At 32.3% G+C, this 23,789-nt stretch overlaps 4 protein-coding genes across 4 annotated transcripts; 3 read left to right on the top strand and 1 right to left on the bottom strand.

Moving 5' to 3' along the window:
• The first annotated feature begins 75 nt into the window (after window positions 1-75).
• On the top strand, window positions 76-7,504 carry HELRODRAFT_190751 (hypothetical protein). Its single transcript, XM_009015179.1, has 7 exons — window positions 76-192; window positions 454-749; window positions 1,151-1,291; window positions 3,468-3,578; window positions 3,883-4,127; window positions 4,307-4,465; window positions 6,399-7,504. The coding sequence occupies exons 2-7, from the start codon at window positions 617-619 to the stop codon at window positions 6,888-6,890; spliced, it is 1,281 nt and encodes a 426-aa protein (XP_009013427.1). The 5' UTR covers window positions 76-192; window positions 454-616; the 3' UTR covers window positions 6,891-7,504.
• A 6,273-nt stretch (window positions 7,505-13,777) lies between these two features.
• On the top strand, window positions 13,778-16,638 carry HELRODRAFT_169352 (hypothetical protein; the record flags this gene model as incomplete). The annotated part of the gene is made up of 5 exons (XM_009015178.1): window positions 13,778-14,323; window positions 15,098-15,313; window positions 15,630-15,794; window positions 15,991-16,287; window positions 16,471-16,638. The coding sequence occupies 5 exons, from the start codon at window positions 13,778-13,780 to the stop codon at window positions 16,636-16,638; spliced, it is 1,392 nt and encodes a 463-aa protein (XP_009013426.1).
• Window positions 16,639-17,806: 1,168 nt separating this feature from the next.
• HELRODRAFT_169351 (hypothetical protein) lies at window positions 17,807-18,889 on the top strand (the record flags this gene model as incomplete). Its single annotated transcript, XM_009015177.1, has 4 exons — window positions 17,807-17,878; window positions 18,255-18,345; window positions 18,488-18,584; window positions 18,826-18,889. The coding sequence occupies 4 exons, from the start codon at window positions 17,807-17,809 to the stop codon at window positions 18,887-18,889; spliced, it is 324 nt and encodes a 107-aa protein (XP_009013425.1).
• A 563-nt stretch (window positions 18,890-19,452) lies between these two features.
• On the bottom strand, window positions 19,453-23,713 carry HELRODRAFT_169350 (hypothetical protein; the record flags this gene model as incomplete). Its single annotated transcript, XM_009015176.1, has 9 exons — window positions 19,453-19,515; window positions 19,861-19,948; window positions 20,719-20,813; window positions 20,973-21,041; window positions 21,201-21,290; window positions 21,396-21,462; window positions 21,879-21,988; window positions 22,254-22,319; window positions 23,681-23,713. 9 exons carry the CDS (start codon window positions 23,711-23,713, stop codon window positions 19,453-19,455), a joined length of 681 nt encoding a protein of 226 aa, XP_009013424.1.
• Window positions 23,714-23,789: the final 76 nt, after the last annotated feature.

The following is a 23,789-nucleotide window of genomic DNA, read 5'->3' as shown; positions in this document are numbered from 1 at the left end:
TTGTTTATGCATATTTTATGTATATACATATGCCTAAATATGTATATACATACCCATTCAAATACATATGCGTCAACAAAAACTGATCTTGAGCAACTTGTGACTAAACTAACTGGTTCTATGCACAGATTCATTGTGCCAGCATTCTTATAAGAAATTATGACAGTCTGCTCTGCTCTGTAAGTTTGAAAGGTTTGTTCAGCTCCTTATTAACTCAAGACAACAATCTGTTGATGTTTTCTATTTGAAGAATCAAATTTTCAATTTATTTATTTATTTCTTGATTCCGATAGTTGATTTTTATTTAATTTTATTCTCAGCATTGGATTGTTGAATAATTTTTTAACGTATTATTAGATCTTCACAATCTTGCGGTAATTGTTTCGAATTAATAACTAAAATAAATTCGATTGAAAACGGTAATTCAAAAAACCGAATCCCATCGGTTAACAGCAGAACAAAAGTTTTCAAATTGAAAGTTGGAGGTTAGGTGACGTGCATCATAGCAGAGGAGGGATCTGTTGAAACATTGGATCCGCCTAACCAACCTGACAATTGCAGTTTCAATAGCAGTCTGTAAATTTGGACCGACAAACGTGCAGATACTGGAAGCAAGATGAGTTCGAACGATGAAGAGAAGAGCGCGCCAGGTCGCCGCGAGAGGTTGAGGAAGAAGTGGGAGGAGACGAAGAAGATTATTTGGAACAGCGAGAAGAAGGAATTTTTTGGACGGGGAGGAAGAAGTTGGGGTTAGGGTTCTTTTTATATTTATATTTGTTTTCATCTCATTAGCTAATTAATTTCTAACAAAGTAACTCTTTGCGCATATCGGTTTACTTTATAATAATTATAATAAATAATAGTGATAGTAATGGTAGTAGTAGTAGTGGTGGTAGTAGTAGTAGTAGCAGCAGCAGCAGTGGTAGTAGTTGTAGTAGTAGTAGTAACAGTAGTAACAGAACTGATAATAATTTGATGTTCTTGTTAATCTTGTTTCAGCCGAGTTTTATAAAATTTATAGATATTTTAAATATAAATACGACATATTTGTCTAAACTATGATAAATTAGTCAATGGACGCTAAACGAAAATTGATTGATTAATTTGTCTAAACTAGAAGGTAATTTTGAAGAATTTGTCATTTTGATAGCGAGAATAGTGGTGTACAACTCCTTTTATTACCTCGGGGTTGCCGGCTACTTTGCTCTGTGCTTTGCAATATTTTCAACATCAATCAACAAAGATATACCGACTCTAAGAAATTATATTAGCGCCCTCAAGTACAGTCCCGGTTAGCCGATTGAGTGATTTACTGTGTCACTAGTTGATTGTATGCTTGGTTGTGTGAATGGTTGATTGGTTGTATGGTTGGTTAATTGGCTAACTAACTGGTTATGTGGTTGGTTGGTTTGTTGGTTGGTTTGTTGGTTGGTTAGTTTGTTGGTTGGTTGGTTAGTTTGTTGGTTGGTTGGTTGGTTGGTTGGGTTGTTGGTTGGTTAGTTTGTTGGTTTGTAGGTAGATGGGTAGTTTATAAGCTGACTAAATTATTGTATTATTGGTTGGTCTGCTGTTGGTTTATGGTTGCTGGTTGATTTGTTGGATTTGCTTTTTGTGATTGGTTGTAATATTGGTTGTTTGTTGATTATTGTTTCTTGTTGAATCAATAACTCGTTTGTTATATTGTTGATTTGACGCACTTGTTATATATTATTAATAAATATTATATATATATATATATATATATATATATATATATATATGCGCTGGTGAAAGACCATAATTAATGCAGTAATTTATGAAATCTGCCGAAGTTCTAGCTTTGGACGCTAGAACTTCGGTAAATTTCATAAACTACTTACTGCATATATATATATTTGACATTTGACATTTTTTATTTCATCAAATCAAAACAAAGAAATCAAAAAAATGATATCAATGAAGAGAAATGATCTGGAAATCGAAAAAAAATATGGTTTTCTTGTAATGATCGCCAGTGAAAATTGTAAAAAAGAGAACATATTTAAAATATTTTAGTGCATGTAAACTCACATTCATATTACAAATCCTAAAAAAATGGAATCATAATTATTAAGTAATCAACTCTTTTACATTTTTAACAGAATGTCGTTTGTAATTATTGAAACACAAATATATATATATAGACCCACGTAAAACATACTTATTCACACACACACACATATATACATACACACGCGCGCACACACATACATACACACGCACGTACGTACACACACACGTACATGAGCCCACACAAAAATTAAGGGGGTTTAAATGTTAAAAAGTAGGATTTGATGTCTTTTTTAAATTTTACAACGGATTTTGCTTCTTTCAAATATATATATATATATATATATATATATATATATATATAATATATCTTTATTATGTTCTAAAATATATCATTTGACTGATCTACTTACCCATTAAACTATCTATCAATAATTACATCAATGAGATTAGTTGAGAAAATTATTTCAAACATTGCAGTGCCATTAAAATAAATAGTTCATTAATCTGTAAATATTTGACTAAATCATATAAAACAAGCAACACACGGAGCACATCGCACATATTTGCACAGACTGTTTATAACAACAACATTACCAGTGAATAAGGCATTGTAATTTGTTTTGTCAGCCAGCTTCTGTCCATTCAAACCGGTTCGAACAACTATTCTGTAGGTTTTTCATTGTATGACAACAAGCTCCAATGCTAATACTATGCTTTGTTCAAATATAACAGCAGGAGATTTTGCTTTAGTTGTATTTGTTCTAATGAGTAAAGTAAAGCACAAACAATATATATTATATATATATATATATATATATATATATATATAATATACGTGTTTAACGATTCGGCTTTCTTTAAATTTCACACACACACACAAACACACACACACATATATATATAATTTTTAATTAACATTTAGTTAGAAATGCATAGTTCTTGTCACGAAGTTCTTCCTTATTGTGATTTCATTCATTGAAATGAAAACTTTTATGAAAAATGTTTCTTACATTTTTCAAGGATCACGTGATATATCAAATAATCAAATATTTACTGTCCGTAATTAATTTCTGCTTGTTCAAGAGATGATTGCAACATAGTCTTTCACGCCCAACTATTTTAAACGGCATGCATTCAACTACACATGCACAAACATCGTATACACGCAACAACACGTGCATACAATTACACATACATACAACAACCAGAATGTATACAGCACAATACAACACAATTCAACAACCTAATTTCAATCAATCAAGTATTTATCATCAAATATATGGACTCAACTATTTGAATTATAAATGATTGGTTTGACTATATTGAAAAATAATGCATGAGTAGATAAGATTTCAAATTAGAAAATTAGAAATTTTTAAAAACCCCAAAAAATTTTAAAACTTTTCACTTGATGTTTTTTCTTCAAATTCTGGCAGCACTCAACTTTTACCCGCGACCAACCAGCGATTCAACTCTGCTCAGGATGAAAATGAACGATACGAACAGTTACAACACCTACGTTCAAATGATCTCATCGCAAATTCAAGGTCTCTCAATTTATTAGTATTGTTATTATTATTATTGTTGTTATTATTACTATTATTGTTGTTGTTATTATTGTTGTTTTTTGGTTGTTATATTTATCATTGTTATTAATAATAATTGTCATCGTTTATCTTATAAATTTTCATCGCGTAGTGGCTCAATAAAATGTCAACATCTCAAACTAACAAAAATCTTATCTGATCGTAACAACTAAAGTTACTATGCTGTCGTGTTTAAATCTATATGGGTTGGAGCATTTTATTTAATTCTATTAAACTGACTAAACGACACGACCACCACACGCAGCTTACAGCAACATGTCAGAAAGTAACGCCATCAACAACCGCAACAACGTCACGTTAAATTGTGTCGATGGTGTCGTCGCCACGTACGGCCAGGCGTGTTCCTTCGACCTTCCCAGCTACCTGGACACCACACCTGCCAACATCCTGGTGCCCAGCAACAACAGCAATAACTGCTGGCAGGATGGAGACATATCATCATTCGGATATTCAGAGGGAAGTCCCTGCGTCATGCTCAGGATCAACAGGGTTTGTTGTGGCTGAGCAGTTCATTGATGATGATGGCTGTGATGATTGGGGATGATGATGACGTTGAAAAGATTGATGATGCTGGTAAGAATTGTGATGATGTTGATGATGATGGTGGTGGTGGTGGTAAAATTATTTGTATGCATTTCCGAGCATTTGATTTTCATTTGAATGTGCAGATTTTTGACTGGGACCCGAAGCCTCTGACCTTCGACAAGACTAACTACGGTTGCGACGGTAGCAAGGATACGTCGAAGGCCTGTGAGTTTGAGAAGGTTTCAAGTTATCTGAAGTCAGGAGTGGCCGAGGGGTACATTCCTGTCAGTTGCGAGGGAGAAGTGGGTGCTTACACTTGCTTTTTGTTATTATTATTATTTATTATTATTATTATTAACTATAGAAACAATTTTAATAGGAGTACAAAACAAAAATAATGATTTTGATGAATTGATGATCCGATGATCATCACAGTAACGAGATCTCTCTTATTTAACACGAAATACTGAAATCAAAAGTTTATGATAATTCAATAATATAAAGAATGTTGCAGTGTTAATTAATAATAATTAATTTAATACGAGAGAAAAATAGACCCCTTGGCCCATTGCGATGGCGAGTGCAGCCTGGTAAAATATTTTTAAAATGGCATCATAGAAGTTCCTCTCACAATAAATATTGCACGAAGGTCTTATAACTGTGTTCATTAAATTATCGTTAATAGAGGCCGGCCACGAAACTTTGAATAAAAAAAGATCAAAATTGTTATAGAAACCAACAGGTATTATTTCAAAAGAATTTATAATAATCGAGCAATGTTTGCTGTTATCGTTTAAACATGTTTATCAATTATGAGAATATAAAATTTCTTCAAGTGGATTCGAGATTGATTTCGTGGCACATGGTTAATTGTAAAATCTATTTTGTTGTTTTGAAGAATTGCGATGTCGGGTCGAAGGGCGTTGAACAGCTGTGGCATGGGCGAATATCAGCTGATCTGCAAGTTGGATACAGTCGGCAGGAGTACATATTTTAAACCGGTGGATAGTCACAGTCAACACTTTGTTGTTTCTTTCTGTGTATCTTCTTAGAACAGACTAGGGACAACATGTTTATTTGTCTGGAGAAGGCCACCAAGTTGGTAAAAGAGGACTTTGTGTTTGGCCCCATTTGAACAAATTTGCATTTTATATATATTTTTTGTTCTGTAAATCAAACTCTGTCAAAGACAGAGAAAGTAACAACATTCAAGATATGAAACGATGTAAATAGAATTATGAATATAGAATGTATAAGTTGCAGAACTAAAATATTACCATCATGTTCTACAAACATTTCATGGTTTGAATATTTCAATATGTTCCGACTACTCAATATCAATATTAATTAACACAAAACATACTCAAGTAATACTTCGATCAGTGTTTACCACTAATTACCAATATCTGCTTCAAGCCTCTTATGATGATACTTGACATACAATAAATATGGCTACTGATGAGGTCCAACTTTTTTGATTTGACAGCTAGATCATGGCTGTCATTTTTGTTTTTTTTTTAGTAAAATAGGAGGAGTTAGATTTACACACCCTGCGAAAGACACTTAACAGCTGGCATATATGGATTGAATCAGGTTTTTTGTTTGAGATAGGATGTGGTGAAATTTCAAAGCAAACTGTGGCTAACTTTTCCGAATGCATTAGGTAGATACAGCAGGATAACTATGATCGTTCTTCGGTGTCCTTTTGCGTCTTAAAGCATGTGAGACAGCAATTGGAGTGTCTGGTTAAGCCATGAACCTTTCGGTGAAAACTTTTTGAATGTCTTTGTTCATCCCAACCATTGAGAAAACTGTAAATTCTGTCGTTGATTAGTTTTGAAAATATTTTATATCGCGTTGGCTGTGGATTAATTGGTTAAAGATTTGATGGATCTATGGCGTCACATTTTTTTGAATCAAGATTGTAAATGCCTTTTTCCCACAAGAGGAGATTCTGGAAAATGACCAACAATTAGATTGTAATTCGTATTATTGGGCATCTTTTAAATGGAATGATCGCTATTTAGTCTAAAGGACAGGGTGACAATTTTGTATTCAAATTTTTTAATATTGATATTAATAATAATAACAATAATAATAATAATAATAATATTCAATGATAATAACAAAAAGAAGTTTTGTTACTGATATTACTATTATTAATAATAACAATAATATCATTATTTTAATAATAATTATTATTTTTATAAAAAAAATGTTTTTTAATGTCTACAGTCCGATCAAGATGCAGATTACCTGTTGAACGCCACTTTCAATCCTCCATACGGATTTCCTGTCTCTTTTTTCCCCTACTTCAAGCAACCAAGTTACACCTCCCCTCCCGTCATGGCTCAATTGACAACAGTCCCTGGGGTTCTTGTCATGGTCTGGTGCAGGTTTTGGACCAATTTTGTCAAACATGACGTCACTGATCATCAAGCTAGTGTGCACATAGAAGTCTACGTTGATGGAAAGAAAGATTCACCTACAACTTCAACGGTAGTTGAAGTAGCCACAACCAACATTAAACCTTCTTCCACCACCGTAGTTGAAGTGCCTACAACTGCCATTAAACTTGCTGCTAACACCACTGTAGTTGCTGCTCCGACTACAGCATCTGTTCCTATAACAGTAATAGGCAACATAACCACAAACGCCACAGACCAAACTGCTTCTACTACTCCGGCCAGTAAAGCAAATGGAAACGCCACAAACAGCAATCTTTGAAATTTCTTCCATAATTAGTGCATGTGGAATAATTAATGGACATATAAATTAGGTTGTCCTCAAACATATTTAGCAGCAATATCATCTCATTCAATTCGATTTATGTCGATGCATGCTCGTTCAATAAACGGTTATTGTATATTTTAAATTTTTATTCATTTTAAAAATATTTTTGATTTTAATAGTTCTTTTATATTCATTCTAAATTGCAAATTTTAAACAAAATAAAAAAAAGAGAAAAAAGTTTTTTTTTCAAAAATAATGTAATTTATTGATTTTCTAGATTTCCTTGACATTTAGGTACTTCATTTTTCACTTTCAGACATAATATCTTCATATGCATTTAATAATAAGAAACCGCTATAACTTATGTTTTCATGTATGCTTAATTAAAAATTTTATATGTTACAAACAGTTAATCGAAAACTTCATTTAATAACGTATTATTTTAATACACTTACATTACGTGCATATTAATATCAGTGTTTCCAACAACCTCTGACTAATTTAATGTTTTCTGACTTGAGCCAATGGCGTCCAGAAATTTTATTGCCAATGAACTTTTGTATTTTTTGTCTAATAATTTCGGATTATTAAATGAAAATACATATGTTACTAATACGACTAAATTGTATACAACTGAGGATATTAATTTGGCTACAAACCAACTGAAAAGAAATTTGGAAACATTAAGATTAAAATGTGAAAAATTAGATAATATGATATCGCCATGGATATATCTATGGATATCGCGTGGAGCTTCAAAAAAGGAAAAACTTATGGATGTTATTTCTTTGATGAAATTCATGAAAATATAAGATTTTTGGGATAAAATCAGTGCTAAAATTCCGAAAATGGATAATAAAGTGAAGATTAATTCTGACGCGATAAAAAATGAAATAAGAGACATATCGAGTAAACAACAGCCGCAAATCACACAGGCAGACAACAACCTGATAAAGTTAAAATTAATAATAATGCGCTCAACTTTTCCAGCAATATTAACATTCCACAGAGTCACTGATGTTAGCAACAACAACAATTTAACCAGCAACAGTGTTACATGGGAAGATGAAATGGACAATTTCACCGATAAAAACAAGGAACTGTGGTCAACAGAAAAAAACGTCCTTGACTATGCTATTCTCCTGAAACGATGAACGAAAATAGCGCAGTAAATAATATCATCATTCGTCAAAACAACAATATCATAAAATATTCAGAGTTGCAAAAAACTTTCGAATAAAATTGTTTGAAAGAAGGACAGCAATGATTTCAAATTGAAAGCTGAGAAACTGTTGATAAAAAGCAGTGATGACGAGTACTTAAGTACATTTGTACTTAAGTACAAATGTAGTACTTAGATACTTATACTTAAGCACATATGAAAACCTGTACTTAAATACTTATACTTAAGTACATTTTTCAGTACTTGTACTTATAAGTAATAAATTTTTCCTGTAAGTACCAGAAAAATTTTAAGCAAAAATAAGATAATGTCAACATTTAAAAATTGAAAACTGTGATGAAAACACACACACACACATTTTCACATTGACATTCTTGTTTATCTCTCTTATTAACATTTGTTCTTGTTTAGCCATGGATAGCGGGATGTTAAGATAACCATTGGCTAATTGAGTCATTAAAAGGTGGTTAACTCACATCACTCTGACATCTATATATCTATATCATAGACTCTACATGATCTACATACACATGCACGCTATATATAGTAGTTATTATATATATATATATATATATATATAACAATCCTTATAAATATATGTGTTAAAGTGTTTTTGTTCACATTTTAAGTATACGTGTTGAAGTGTTTTTGTTTACATTATAGATATAGGTGTTTAAGTGATGAATCATTTGAAACTTTACTTTTACTCAAAAAGAACAAACTCTTTTATTGATGTAAATAAATTACTGTAAATAATGAGTTGATTTCTGAGTTTAATAAATTTATAAATATTTCAAATTAACCATGGTATGTACTTAGGTACTTATGCACTTAGTACTTATGTACTTAGTACTTATAAGTATCAAGTATACAATTTGTGCTAGTACTTAGCACTTATACTTAAGTACTTTTATTACTGAGTACTTAGTACTTAGACTTAAGTACATTTTTTGAGTACTTACGTCATCACTGATAAAAAGTCATTTTTCATGATGAGCAACATTCAACGATGTCACCGCGATGATGTCGTTGTTGAATCTTGAATGCTTGTCAACAAATGGAATCAAAGTGATTTCATGTTTTCCTGTTTTTAAAAAGTCAAACAATTCGAATGTAGATAATAAAAGCAACAATGACATGGGTTACAAAGGAATTTAATATTTTATTCAAAAATAAAAATTTGTTATATAAAAAATTTCACGATAACCCAACCGCGCCAAGATACACGAAATTTAACTCAATTGCCAAAAGTTGTACAAATCTCAATAATAAGCTATAAAAACAACCTACTTCAATGACTTGTTTCAACAAACAAAAAATAACAGCAAAAAAACTTGGTCGATTATTTAAAAAATAATAAATAAAAATAACGATGATAAGATCATTAACCTCAGCAGATGAACAGGTTTTAGACAATCCTGAAAATGCACTTAATAAACACTTCAACAACATAGCTCCAAATTTGATGAAAATTTCACGAAAAATTCTGAATGGAAGCAAACAATGCACCACCAAAATTCAAATTTCATTTTTAGTCTTGATTCTTCATTTGAAGAAATTCATGTGCGAGAGCAGCGATAGTATATGGTGGTGAAACTTGAGTGTTGAGGAGAGAGGAAGAAAGTGTACTGCAGAGGGCTGAAAAAGCTATGGTGGGGATGATATGTGGGGTTAAAGTGAAGGATAGGAAGAGTAGTACAGAGCTGATGTCGATCATGGGACTGAATGAGGACATTGTGACATTGATAAGGAGATCGAGATTGCGGTGGTATGGACATGTGTTGAGAAGGATGAAAAGGTCGGGATTAGGCGAGCGTGGGAGTTCGAGGTTGAACGAGTGATAGGAAGGTGTCGTCCGCGATTGGAATGGTGAGAGCAGGTGGAGAAGGACAGAGTGAAAGCTGGGTTGCGTGATACTGAGGCGAGTGACAGACGTGTGTTGTTGTTGTTGTTATTGTTGATTTGCTGAAAATGTCATGACGGCAAAAAGTTTACAACCAAAATATTTAAGTGGAGTTGTTGACATTCTTTCGAAAAAACAATCGACTCAACAGCTCAAATTTTGAATTTTCTAATAAACTTTTCATTTTCACCAATGTTTCAAAGTGGAGAAAGTAATTCCAATTGCGATAGAAACAAGAGATACTGATATAACCAACTATCGACGTGTTTCTTTTCTACCGGCTTTTTCAAAAATTATGGGAAAATTGATGTATAAGAAAATAGTCAATTTTCTTTAAAAGTACATTTTTTCAGACTCTCAATTTGGCTTCCTTGATAGACATTCAACAAAGTTGGCAATTTTGGAATTGATACGTGAAATTGAATTAACTGAGACAAAATTCTTTGTCGTTAGAACTTCCATCGATCTGTCAAAAGCCTTTGACTGCATTGACTATAGCATTTTGATGGGAAAGTTAGAATATGAAATTCGTGGAACACCTCTGAGATGGCTACTTGACTGACAGGACACAGTTTGTTAGATGGCAGAATAAAAATTTGACAATACTATCTAGTAACTTTGGAGTTTCTTAGCGAAGCATATTGGGTCCATTACTGTTTGTGATTTTTATAAACGATCTTCCCAAAGCATCGACGTTTTTCGATTTTGTTTGTTATGCTGATGACACTAGCATTTATTCAATAGTTTAAACGATAAAGAACCGTATCAGATTGTAATTGACGGACTAGAAATAAACAAAAGCAAATCAGTTAAATTTCTAGGTGTCCACCTTGACCAGAAATTAAGTTTCCGAAACCACCTAAATTACGTATCAGGAAAAACGGCTAAAGCTATTGGCGTTATCAACAAAGTCTGAATAAAAGTTCAACGAAAAACGTTAAATATGCTATACAAGGCCACATGCGTACCGTGCATCTCTTTCTGCAATGTAGCCTGGGCTGGTACCTATCGCACGATCACCGGTCTCATCCGATTAACAATGAAGAAGGCATTACAGCTAGTTACGTCATCAACAAAGCAATCGCACATGATACCATTATTTTTGTCAAACAAAAATTCAAATTTCGATCGGATGAATGTCTACTTCACGGCTATTCTTGTCTACAAACAGCTGTTAAAGAGCAGTTTTTAAATTGCCTCAATATCTGATATTAAATTTAGGCATGAATTGAAAAAGTACATTTTAAATTAATTCATTCAATTGATTCATTCAATTAGAATAATTTTGTTATATAACTTTATAAGAACTTGTTCAGTTATTATTTTGAGCTAATCGTTGACGTCATGAACATTAATGCAATTTGTTTGGGTGGCCATTAACGATGAATTTAATTCTAATGTTAATTCTAAAATGGTCAACCTGCTTTCTATTAATTAATTAATTTTTAGAAGCCAATAAAATTTTCGTTTCGTTCAAGTGTGATATTCATCATTGCCGTGAATTTTTTTGCAAACACAAACCTATCAACACTGGATGCAGATTTATAATCTCGCCACATAAGGAAATATGTGTTAAGTTTGTAAACAGTCGGATCAAAGTGATGATGATGAGCGCTTCCTTGTTGCGGGCATACTGTTCAATATGTTTCACTTTTCAACCTCAAAACATAAATTCGCGTATTTTTTAATTTTTAAAAATCTTTTTATACATTAATAAAATACTTCAAAACAAATTTACATCTTGTATAATCATGAGAGCAATTATAATTAGTATATGCTGTATAACGATGAATTTAATTCTAATGTTAATTCTAAAATGGTCAACCTGCTTTCTATTAATTAATTAATTTTTAGAAGCCAATAAAATTTTCGTTTCGTTCAAGTGTGATATTCATCATTGCCGTGAATTTTTTTGCAAACACAAACCTATCAACACTGGATGCAGATTTATAATCTCGCCACATAAGGAAATATGTGTTAAGTTTGTAAACAGTCGGATCAAAGTGATGATGATGAGCGCTTCCTTGTTGCGGGCATACTGTTCAATATGTTTCACTTTTCACGTTTCACTTAACAATGGTTATTGCTGACGTTTAATCTATGTAAATATTTTTTATCAACAAAAAAAGAAATAAACGTTTATTTAATAAATGTAAATTATATATGTAATGTGTTTGTAATATATATGCATATATATTATTAGAAAATTTATATAACGCTCTTCATTTAGTACGAAAAGATGTTGCCAGAATCAGGTGTGTTCAAGGAAAAATGAGCTTTGGGTTTTCGATAAAAAACTTAATAACTAACAGTTCAAAAATGTTTTCAAATCCTTTTTGAATTAAGTAAAAGACAAATTCAACTGGCGCAAACACCTTATGAAGCCATTCTAAACAGCAGTGTGCGTGTGGGTGGGTGTGGGAGTGTTTGTATTATTTTTATTTAGAACTTTGTCTTTGGTGTTTGGTTTGGTGGGTGGCCACCTATTTTCCACTATCAAAATGAAGCCAAACGGATGGTCTGAAACTTAGAATGATTCTTTCTTTGCCAGTTTTTATTAATAGCAAAATCACTGGCGTCGTCTTAACGTAAAAAAGAGGCAATTGCTAACGCAACCTACCGTCATACCTGCTTTGGTTATTAAAGAGCTTACAAAACAAGCTCCTTTGTCTATTGCTCTATCACGTTGACAACACCAGATCACCGAAGTTAACCAACGTCGGGCCCGGTTAGTACTTGGATGCTGGATGCCGTTGACTATTTTCATTCTCAATCAACATCAGCTGGTAAGGTTAACTCACCATATACAAAACGGAGAGCGACTTCCACGCACAGAATCAAAAGCAAGTGTTAATACACGAATGATGATTTCGTCACAATCCAACTCGGCTTTTGGAATCCACTTTCTCGAGGAGGCATTGATCGCAGACGAACGTGAGGCGAAAGTTAATAATTAATTAAAATCCATCATTAGCCCATCTACATTAAAATACAAATTACATATCTGCTGATCAATCAATCAATCGATCAGTGAATTAAATTTATTTAGCTCAATTTCTAAAGATTCACCTGGGCTCAACCTATAACTGATGACGTAAATTGCCGCAACGTCTTTGAAATAATACATTAGAATGATTAGATGACTCAGACGTTTGAATTTCCTTCCAAGCTATGAAACTAAAAAATGGAGAACTCATTCAAAAACCTTAATAGCACGCTAACGAAATTTATGTAATTTATAGTTTAATAAGTTTTTCTAAAAAAATAAAAAAAATGAATCGATGACGAACATTTGAGTCGTAATAACATTTTGTTAATTTCCGACTTTTAGTTTTTTCATGCAGTTGCAAAATGTGTATACACCAATTATCGCTCAAACAATATTCCAGGAATGAAGAGCATCAAGTTAATGCATGCAGGGTAAATATTTGACATGTGATCTATGAAGGTTGGTACTCCTTCGTAATGATGGCAGTGTTTGCTTAGGAAAATTAAAATTGTTGAAATAATAGTAAAAATATAGTTGAAAATAATAGCTAAAAATGTTGATTAAAAATGAAAAATGGCATACTGATGAGCTGCTGGCTCCCTTTATTTTTCTGGCAGACGTGCCTATAAATATGGAATGTTCGAGGTGCAACAGGATGATTAAAATTAAAAAAGATATTATTATATAAAACAAATTATTTATACCAAAATGGCTCTCAGTTAACTTAAAAAACATAATGGCATAAATTGATAAGTTAACAATAATTTATGTATAATTTCTTTTGTATTTTAAATTGCAAAACCGTCATGTTTTCAAAACTGTTCACGTTTTTGATGGTGTGTTGTGTCAGATTGTCTCTAAGCAGTTTGCCAAATTTCGCGATAGAGAATGATGAAGACACCCCCACCAAACAACCATCTCCACTGTTTCATCTTCCTGCTGCTGATTACAACCGCCAAGACGCTATTGAACCCAGAGTTAATTATGACACTGACTACGACTACATGGCGGGGAACTTATCAACACAACGTCAACGTAATCTCTTGCATCATCGCAAACGACACAAATCAACATCGCAGTCTTACGATAACGTTGAAAAACAAAAATTTCTACGTTTATTTGCGAAAAAATTGTTGAGAAGACCGTTCGAAGTAAAATATTCTAATAAAAGTCATGCTTTCATCAATGATAACTACTACCCTAAACTAATAAAAATTTTGCATGAGTTGAATAAAAATGATACTTTGATTGAGTTAGAAGACAAACATTTGCCTGGAATCGTTGGTGAGGATACAGAGGAAGCAAAAGAGTTTTCGGATCCTGTTTTAAACAGGGAACGTAAAGGATCGGAAGTAAAGTTTAACCCAACGGGATGGTAAATGATCATCAACTTATCTGAAATTTTTAAACAAATTTCTTTATATCATGAAACGACCAACATGACTGCATCTTAACTGTTATGTCTTTTTGATCAAAATTCAAAAACTTTGAAAACTATTTGAAATAATAATAGTTTTGAAATTCATGACGTTTTTGTTTGTAAACAATTTATTTATTCATTCATGATTTATTTAATTTTTTATGTTTAACCTAGGATTAGTTTTTAAATAAAAACAGCTGTTTAAAATGATTTCTGATTGTTCATCCAATCAGTTGCTAGTTATCAACTTGTTTCTTCTGTCCTGTCTCACCACACGTGGTTCTTCACTTTTTTCAAAATTATTAACAATAAAATATAGTTGAACCATCGTCTTCATTCTTAGTAATTTAATTAAATTCATTCATATTTAGACGATCAGACGTTTGTTCTAATATATTTTGCACTCATCCGCATAACATGTCAAACGAATTAATCAATCAATCAATTTACTGAAATAACTCCAGATAAAAAAAATTAACATAATAACAAAAATTATTTGAACATTCAAACTTAAAATTGATAAATTACAAAATTAAAACCATTTTGCAAATTTATTAAATGTTAATTCAATTTGCAAAGTGAATTAAACTGTTCACCCTGCACATATATAATGTTATAATTGGCCGGTCGATAACCGGTTACAAATAGCGATACGAAATAACTTTTAAAGTATATCGCAAATACGATGATAACACTTTCAACGCAGAATCAAATATCAAATATCGCTTTCGACACAAACAATCATCGCTTTCAAATATTCAATGTCACTCCATGTCTCAATATCTCGCACGTTTTTATATACCCGTCTTATCGACGCGTCACGAACGTCCTAGATATCTCGCTGTCAGAAGGGTTCCAGTTCCATCTCGAAAACTGTGCATACGCAGCCACACTAGCATCCATGGCGAAAACATTTGTGACGGTCCTAACAATACCCCCTTTTCAGTTCGTTGCAACGTCTGCATAGAATGGAGCCAGATCGTCAAAATGAACAATCTTCATTCTCGCCCGCGGCTTCCGAAGCTCCTAGATTTGGTAGACGATGTCGTTCAATCGAAATGTTTCGTACATCTTCTGTCTGTACTTTCTTTTCCAGTTGACTGCAATTTTTTCAACAAAGTCGAAAAAAAAGAACGCCGGCATTGTTGTGGAAGTTTGTACTAAAGGCGTCAATTCCACCAGGAGTCACCCTTCAATCGTTAGTCCAAATGCACAATGGCGACAATAATTGTTTCCAGGACGTTGTTAACAATCTCGTCATAGATGTCCTCTTTCTCCACAATTTCATCATTTTGGCGTACCATAATCCTGACTCTTCCGTTCCAGAACTATCCATTGACTCGAAGATTTTTCACGAGTTTGGTGCAGCGTCAGTCTTTGATGCTTGCTTTGCTGACACGAATGTAAGACTGTAGGCGACGGCATCTTTGAGGTTGCGTTTGTCCGCTAGTATGAGGGTTTGTCTAACATCTTAATTTTGAACAGCTTTTACGAACGTTTCCAATGCAGTTTCTTCTGTGTGCTGTTGGTCGTACGTAGGGTATGACAACAGAGTCAACCGTTTAATATCCTGTGCCAGCTGCTGTACTTACTCTCCAGGTAGCTGCTTCTGGTTTCGTAACTGGGACCGATATATTTGCTTCATGTCTTTCTCACCATAACGTAAACTCAACGCATTTACCAAAACTTCATAGTTGGAATGGTTCTCGACTGGAATCATTTGGAGAACTTCTGCAGCTGACCCTCGTAACGCTACCACAAAAGCCGTTGCCTGTTTTCTTTCCTTCTAGCCATAATTCATTGCTGTTGCTTCAAACTGGGCTTTATAGATGTTCTAAAAAGTTTTTTCGTCGAATGCTGGCACTTTCAATATCTTCGCAGTCACATGGCTTACAGGTGTGGAGTTTATTTTTTTTAGATTCTTTTTTGCAAAATAACGTCTGGTCGAGCTCAATAACCTTTTGATGAAATTTCTTTTCAATTTTTGACATGATGTTTTCTATTTTTGAATTGGTGACAAATAGCGATACGAAATAACTTTTAAAGTATATAGCAAATACGATAACACTTTCAACACAGAGTCAACTATCAAACATCGCTTTCAACACAAACAACCAATCGTTTTCAAATATTCAATGTCACTCCATGTCTCAATATCTCGCACGTTTTCATTTACCCGTCTTATCGACACGTCACGAACGTCCTAGATATCTCGCTGCCTGCCAGAAGGTCTCAGTTCTTTCTTGAACTCTGTGCATACGCAGCCACACTAGCATCCATAGCGAATACATTTGTGACGGTTCTAACAATATTAAACGTACTATAAGTTGTATAGTATCAGTGGCAAGTGTGTGAGCTGATCAGGTGGAAAAAATTTAAGGAGGGAACTGTAACTGACACACTCTGCATGAATACTTACAATGGGAAAATAAATTACAAAATTACAATTAATTTTTTATTCTGTTATTCATATATATACTTTTTCTTTACATATTTTGATAAACCAATACGAACGCTGTGTTAAATTTCTTGTCACGTAGATCGTTTAATTAAGTGATATAATAATGAAAGACATTAAAAGAAGAGAAATAAACTAAGCAACGTTCTCGACTTGTTTATTATCCACTGGATCAACAGAAAAGGAAAAAGTGAAGTTACATACAAAGCAAAGAACATTTGGTCCAAAGAAAAATAAATGTATATTATAAATCATAATGTTTTAATATAAAACATAAAACGCTGAACCTTTAAAAACTCGATATTTAATTTGTATTCATTATCAAGTGATGAAAAATGAAAGGCACGAAATTAATAAAACAAGAAATATCAACTTTCATATTGTGCTATTGAAATGAAAGGGAGGAATAATTTTGGATGATTTACGGCCGGGATGAACATTTAAACACATTGAAACATTTTGCAAAATTTCCCTGTCAACGTTTAAAAATTTTCAAAATTTGGTCACCCCCCGTTAAATTTGTTTTGACTAAATCCGCCACTGTATTATTAAATGATGAGGTTGAATAATAGTAATGATAATGAAAGATGACAATATGAAGATGATGATAATAGTAATTATAACAATATCAACGATAACGATAATGCTAATAATTGTAAAATACTATTGACACTACTACTACTATTATTACTACTATTACTACTACTAATACTACTACTACAACTTTTACTACTACTACTACTACTACAACTACTACTACTACTATTTCTACTATGACTTTTGACTTTTACTACTTCTATTATTACTACTACTTCCACTACTTCTATTACTACTACTACTTCTTCTACTACTACCACTACTACTACTACGACTACGACTATATCAGGTGCTTGCTCTAACACCCTGAATGCAACCTCCTCGTCGACAATTTGTTCGGTTGATTTGAACAAATGCACAATGAAATGTCTGTACGGCGTGAAAGTTGACGGGCACGGATGCCTAACCTGCCTGTGCTTTGATCCGTGTGAGGTGAGGAAAGTTGAATGATCCGTGTGAGGTGAGGAAAGTTGAATGATCCGTGTGAGGTGAGGAAAGTTGAATGATCCGTGTGAGATGAGGAAAGTTGAATGATCCGTGTGAGGTGAGGAAAGTTGAATGATCCGTGTGAGGTGAGGAAAGTTGAATGATCCGTGTGAGATGAGGAAAGTTGAATGATCCGTGTGAGGTGAGGAAAGTTGAATGATCCGTTTAAGTAAGTTCGAGTGATCCATGTGACGTGTGGTAAGTTGGATGATTTTCTACGGTAAGGTGAGTTAAATGTTATAGTAAGGAAAAGTGAATGATTGAAAAACAAGTTAACGCCTTTTAAGAAAGAGATGGTTAAATAACCAAATATAATATTTAGAAATTTCCTTGTCAAGAAAACGAATGGTGTCACGTTGTTCCAACATTATGCGATATTCTCCCCTGCAAATACACTCTGCAGTGTCTTAACAGTAAGCTTGTTCTTATCTGAAATTGATAATTTTTCGCCAATTGGAAGTTCAAAAGATTTTAGTTTAAAAGAATTTATTAAACCACTTAGAAGCTTAAATATTAATTTGACAAAAAAACGTAAACGAATATCCCTTAAACTAGAGTGCCCACCATTGTTGTGCCGATTCTACTGTCCACGCGGGTTGATGAGGGAAGAAAATGGATGCTTCCGCTGTAAATGCCTCGGTGACCAAAAACCGTAAGTCTTAAAAATGTATAATTAACACCTCCATTATTGCGCAATCTTCATGTTTTATACTTATCAAAATACAATCTTATCGAGCTTCCGTCCTTAAAAATCTTCCAAGTGTTTCCTGCAAAAATTAATTGTGGAGTTCATTCGAACCATCTTTTCCTTCCACTACTTTGTATTTCCAAAAAAAATTGTAAGGTGCCTAATTAATTCCAATACCTTTTTACAAAATTTGACGAAATAACAGCTCCGGCGACAAAATGGAACTTATGGAGTTTCAAGATGACATGATGAATCTGGCAGAACGATGAATTTGTTCACATGTTATTGGACGGTAGCGAGAAATTACACTATGAATTTTTCAAGACAGTTCTTACTATTCGGACAAATAATAATTGCATCGAGTCAACGAAACTTTGAATAAATAAAATTTTTATTAGTTGTTATAGCATACGTCTTAAATTACTTAACAAAAAAAATGGTTATAACAAAAATTGGAATATGAAAAAATGCTAATAAACCGCAAGCGCAATTTTTAACAGAAAAAAAACTACATCCTAATTCGATTAATCAGATTTTAAATATTATTATATTTAAGGATCAAAATAGATGAAAAATAACAACAAATCTTCGATGGAAAATTTTAAAAAATAAGGCAGAACACGATCCAGATACATGTGCAATTCAACACAAAACATTTAACCAAAGGCACGTCGAATCGAAATGCTCACAAAACAAAATGCATACGGAATGAATAACTGCGTGTTGCAATCGGCCAATCAAATAATTTCTACAATTTTTATGGTATTAGTGTTAATATTCAAAATTTTATTTCCACTGATTACGTTTAGTTGTTGACTGGTTGATTGAATAATCAGTCGCGGAACTTTCGGTTCATATTGACTCCGAACAGCATCTCCTTCAACTCTGGGAAGACCTGTCGTTATGAATATTTGAAAACATTTAAAAAGTTTTCAATGATGTTTGAGAACGCTGCACATTACATGCCGCTACAAATGAATATTATTAATAATTAATTTGACCGTAAACTTTCAGTTCGATAAAATGAAGTTTAGATGGTTGCATCAGGTAAATTGAAGTTAAATTTTCATGGCATGGATATCGGATAGTTGTAAAGAAACCAAAACTGAATTGTCACATGAATACGAATGCAACAAAACGCGCAACAACGGACGAAACGAAAATAATAACGCGTAGACAGGCATTAAGAACATAATGCAACCACACCACATTCAATAACGATCCACATTCGGCGACCAACCTGCTGGCTTATAAGTTCCAACCGGCTCTCCAAAGTGTTTATAACTCTGATCTTGCCATCATGCGAGGTCATCTCAACACCACCTGTGCTGCTCATTTTTCATTCAAATATTTGCCATGCATCATCATCACCAACATCATCATTATTATTATTATTATTATTATTATTATCATCATCATCATCATTAATCCTTTCAGCCATTCATTTTCAGCCAATCAGAAACGTATGTTTATATAAGTTACTGTTATGAGAAAATTGATATAGCACACTTTAAGTGGTCACCAAGTTAGCTCAGTCAGTAGAAGTGCTGCTATGTGTCGCGCTGCTACTATGCGATGACATGGTTCCAATGAAGACTGTCCGGAACTCAAAGACTATCTCAAACTCGTGTGATGCGAGAACTCGCGCGTGCATCCATAATGTGCATGTGTGTCGTGTGGATAGTAGTACATCCTTTGGGCATGTAAGTAGTCTTTCGTTTTCTACATCATTAGTATCACTTTCAATAACATCAACGTTCACGGGCACGAGTCCCAGGCAAATGTTTAATTAATCATACTTGTAAAGGACGGCATCTCCAGCCAGGCTAGTATGTATATTTGCTTTTGCACACTCACTAATTACTACAGATTTCTTCTCCATTCCCTACTATTCATCAGCTTCTAGTTTCAGGTCTGGCTTCATCATACCACTGTACATTCCAAGTTCTCCCTATTGTTCTCAATCATCTAGGCTCGTAACATTCCCCACGCGTTTGTCTGGTCAGTTGTTTCTGCCTAAGTCTAAACAGTTGACGACAATTATGAGCCCGATGGTAGTTAGATCCAAAAAACAATAACAATGAAATTACAAACACACCATTCACTGCTGAGGAATGATGATTTGTTGATTGTTGCAGAAACGGCCTTGCCAGTCAACTTCTTAAATCCATTCACAGATGTCGGTAGTATTTCCTATAAGTTAGCAATTTATAAAATGAATATATGCAACATTAAAAATACAATGTGCTACAATGCAGAAGTAACTGAGAGCCTGGCATGGCACAAGTGTGTTTCCAGGTAACAATAATTGTTTACAAGAACGTGAAATGAAGTTTAAGTTTAAATGGTAACCTCAACTAGAGCAACATCACACTTTCTACATTTGATTTCGACTTTGTCCTCTAGCAACTGAAACAGACCCTGACATCAAGAAACATAGATGGCTTCAGGTTACTAATACTAATTATTACAAAATATTACATACATTGAATTAAATGTCACAAAATAACAGCTTTCAACAAGGACAGTCATCATATCATCCTCAATATAATCAATTAATTTAGTGATATTGCCTCCAACCTGAGATATCAAACCTTCGAGAAGTTTCTTGTATTGAGCAGCATTGTTTGAGATGGACAGCAGTTTCCTCTGTGTTTCATCAAGAATATTCTAACGTTCAATTGGAGTTTTTCAATGATAATTTGAGTATATAAAATTAAAAATCATTCATTTTTAAAGTGTAACAAAAGTTTCTTAATATTTAAAAGTTAAAACCTTGATGTGATCTTCTCTGGCTTTCAGCACTTTCAGCCTGGCATTATTCAGAAGGTTGGATGTTTGTCTGAAAATAAAAATTCGTAAGTTGAGAACTAAAAAATGTTAAATTTATTAAAAAATAACACATTCTATTGCAACTGTGAAAGATAAAAAAAACTTGAAACTACAGATATGATCACATGATTATATGATATATAAATCATTTCAATCATTGAGTTACTTTGGTTTTGAGGCTCTTTTAATTTTGTTCTTTCAAAGGATAAAGGAAATTTGTATCCAACAAAAAACTTTTAAAAATTGAACTATGCAATTCATAAAATTGAATTTGGTTCTACTAATTAATGAATAAATTTATGAGACTGGTTAAAATGAATGATAAGCTGAAATTTTTATTTTGCCCAATTAAATGGAAACAGAGCCAATTGTAACAACAAACTAATCATAATCACAAATTAAATCTGCAAGCTAAAAACAACAAACATCTTTTTATTTAATTCAGTTTGTTTTTGCTTCTTTTGGTAGAACTCCATAATTTTAACCCTCTGCGTGTTGACAATGCTGCTTTTTTCTATGTTGAACTCCTCCTCTGCCTGATTAAAAAGTAAAATTATTCAACTTGAAGCCAACTCAAAAGAAAGTTAATTTTTTTATTATGCAAAAACTGTAGTGCAAAATTTCATTCCAATTGGGTTATAATCATGAAAAATATAGTCAAATAAAACAAACAATTTTTAATCAATCAAGTGAATATTTAATAAAAAAAAATATTTTTAATCAATCAATTGAATATTTAATAAAAAAAATAGAGTATTAAAATTAGCAAACTTGAGAACAATTGTAAGAAAAAATATTAACTTTTGTGATTATTTCCTCAACTTTCTCATTGGCTTCCTGTTCAATGAAGGCTATCATGTGCTGAATCTGTATAAAACATTTACACTAAACATTGAAATATTTGAATGACAATTTAATAAGTTTTCAACTACATTAAAAGCTATATTATCAAAGCAAAGCCATCCCAGAGGCTAATTTAATATAAATAGTTTTTTAAACAGCAAATGGACTGCTAATCGTAAATACAAATATGTAACAAAATAATATGTACTATACTTAAAGTAAAAGTGAATATGATGTCAATAACCAATTAGTAATTGAAATTAATAATTATTAATTAATTAATATACAATATACTTATTTTATAAATAATATATATTACAAAAGTAATACCACCATAGAAATAGATAAATAAATAAATATACAAACAACACATACAAAAGCACTGCAGGGACACACATATCATGATAATCAAAATTAATTGTCAATTAATTTTTAATATTTAATTATTAAATTAAGTTTTAGAATTTTACCATTTGTTTCAACTAATTTTTAACCCACTTACTGCCATAATCCAATGCGTATTTGAAACTCTTTTAATTATATTTTACTAATGGTCTATTTGCAAATATTATATTTAAACCTATTGTCCATTAATGCAAATACATAAATATTAAAAATTAAACTATATAGATTTTTCAAATTTTTGAATTCATCGAGGTTTCATTTTAAATTTGGGCACTAAATGACAATACAAAAAGTCAATTTCATGATAAGCTTTATAAAATCTGTCAATATGTTAACTTATTTGTCTTACTGAAGGCAAAAACTATAAAATTTTGTGTCTTTTCTCACAATCTCAGTGTCGATGAACAAATGATCCCATATTTTAGTTTAGGAGGTATTCATGTAAAGTAAAATGTTTATGAAGAGCAAACCTGTTCATGTTTGCTTTTGGTTTAAAATGCGGTGTCTTTATTTTTCAGATGGATAACTTTTCCATTTTATTCCTTATGGGCCTTATGCTAGTAAAGAAGATGAAAACTATAATTATAATACTTGAACCCTGTTTTGTTTTTTCTATGTTATTACGATTATCATTGATCTTTAACTTTAACTGTTTAACATAATAATGTTTCTCTCACACTTAACTGATTTCAACAAGCGGTGGTAAATGGGTTAATTAATTTTTTAACTTTTAAAGTTTTATTCTGATTAATTTTTTATATATATATATAAAAAATTTTAAATTTTTTAGAAATTGAGCGTTAATTACAAAATTGTTCATAACCTATTTTTTAAACTGTTTAAATTTTTAAATTTAATAATTTTAATCAATTTAAAAAATTTAATTTAATTATTTCTAATTCATTTTAATTTTTAATTTAATTAATTAAAATATTCAAAAATAAATTTTTAAATTCAATTCCATTTATAAAATGACCAACCTGGTTCTTCACTTTATCGTCCGACAGAGTCATTTTGAGAATTTAAAATATTTTTTTGCCAAGGATTCAAAAATGTGGTTGAAAAGAAATCAATAATTAACTTACATCA

Source organism: Helobdella robusta (assembly GCF_000326865.2).
Source record: "Helobdella robusta unplaced genomic scaffold HELROscaffold_15, whole genome shotgun sequence".
NCBI classification, from domain to species: Eukaryota; Metazoa; Annelida; class Clitellata; order Rhynchobdellida; family Glossiphoniidae; genus Helobdella; species Helobdella robusta.
This window is presented reverse-complemented; position numbering and strand designations above follow the sequence as displayed.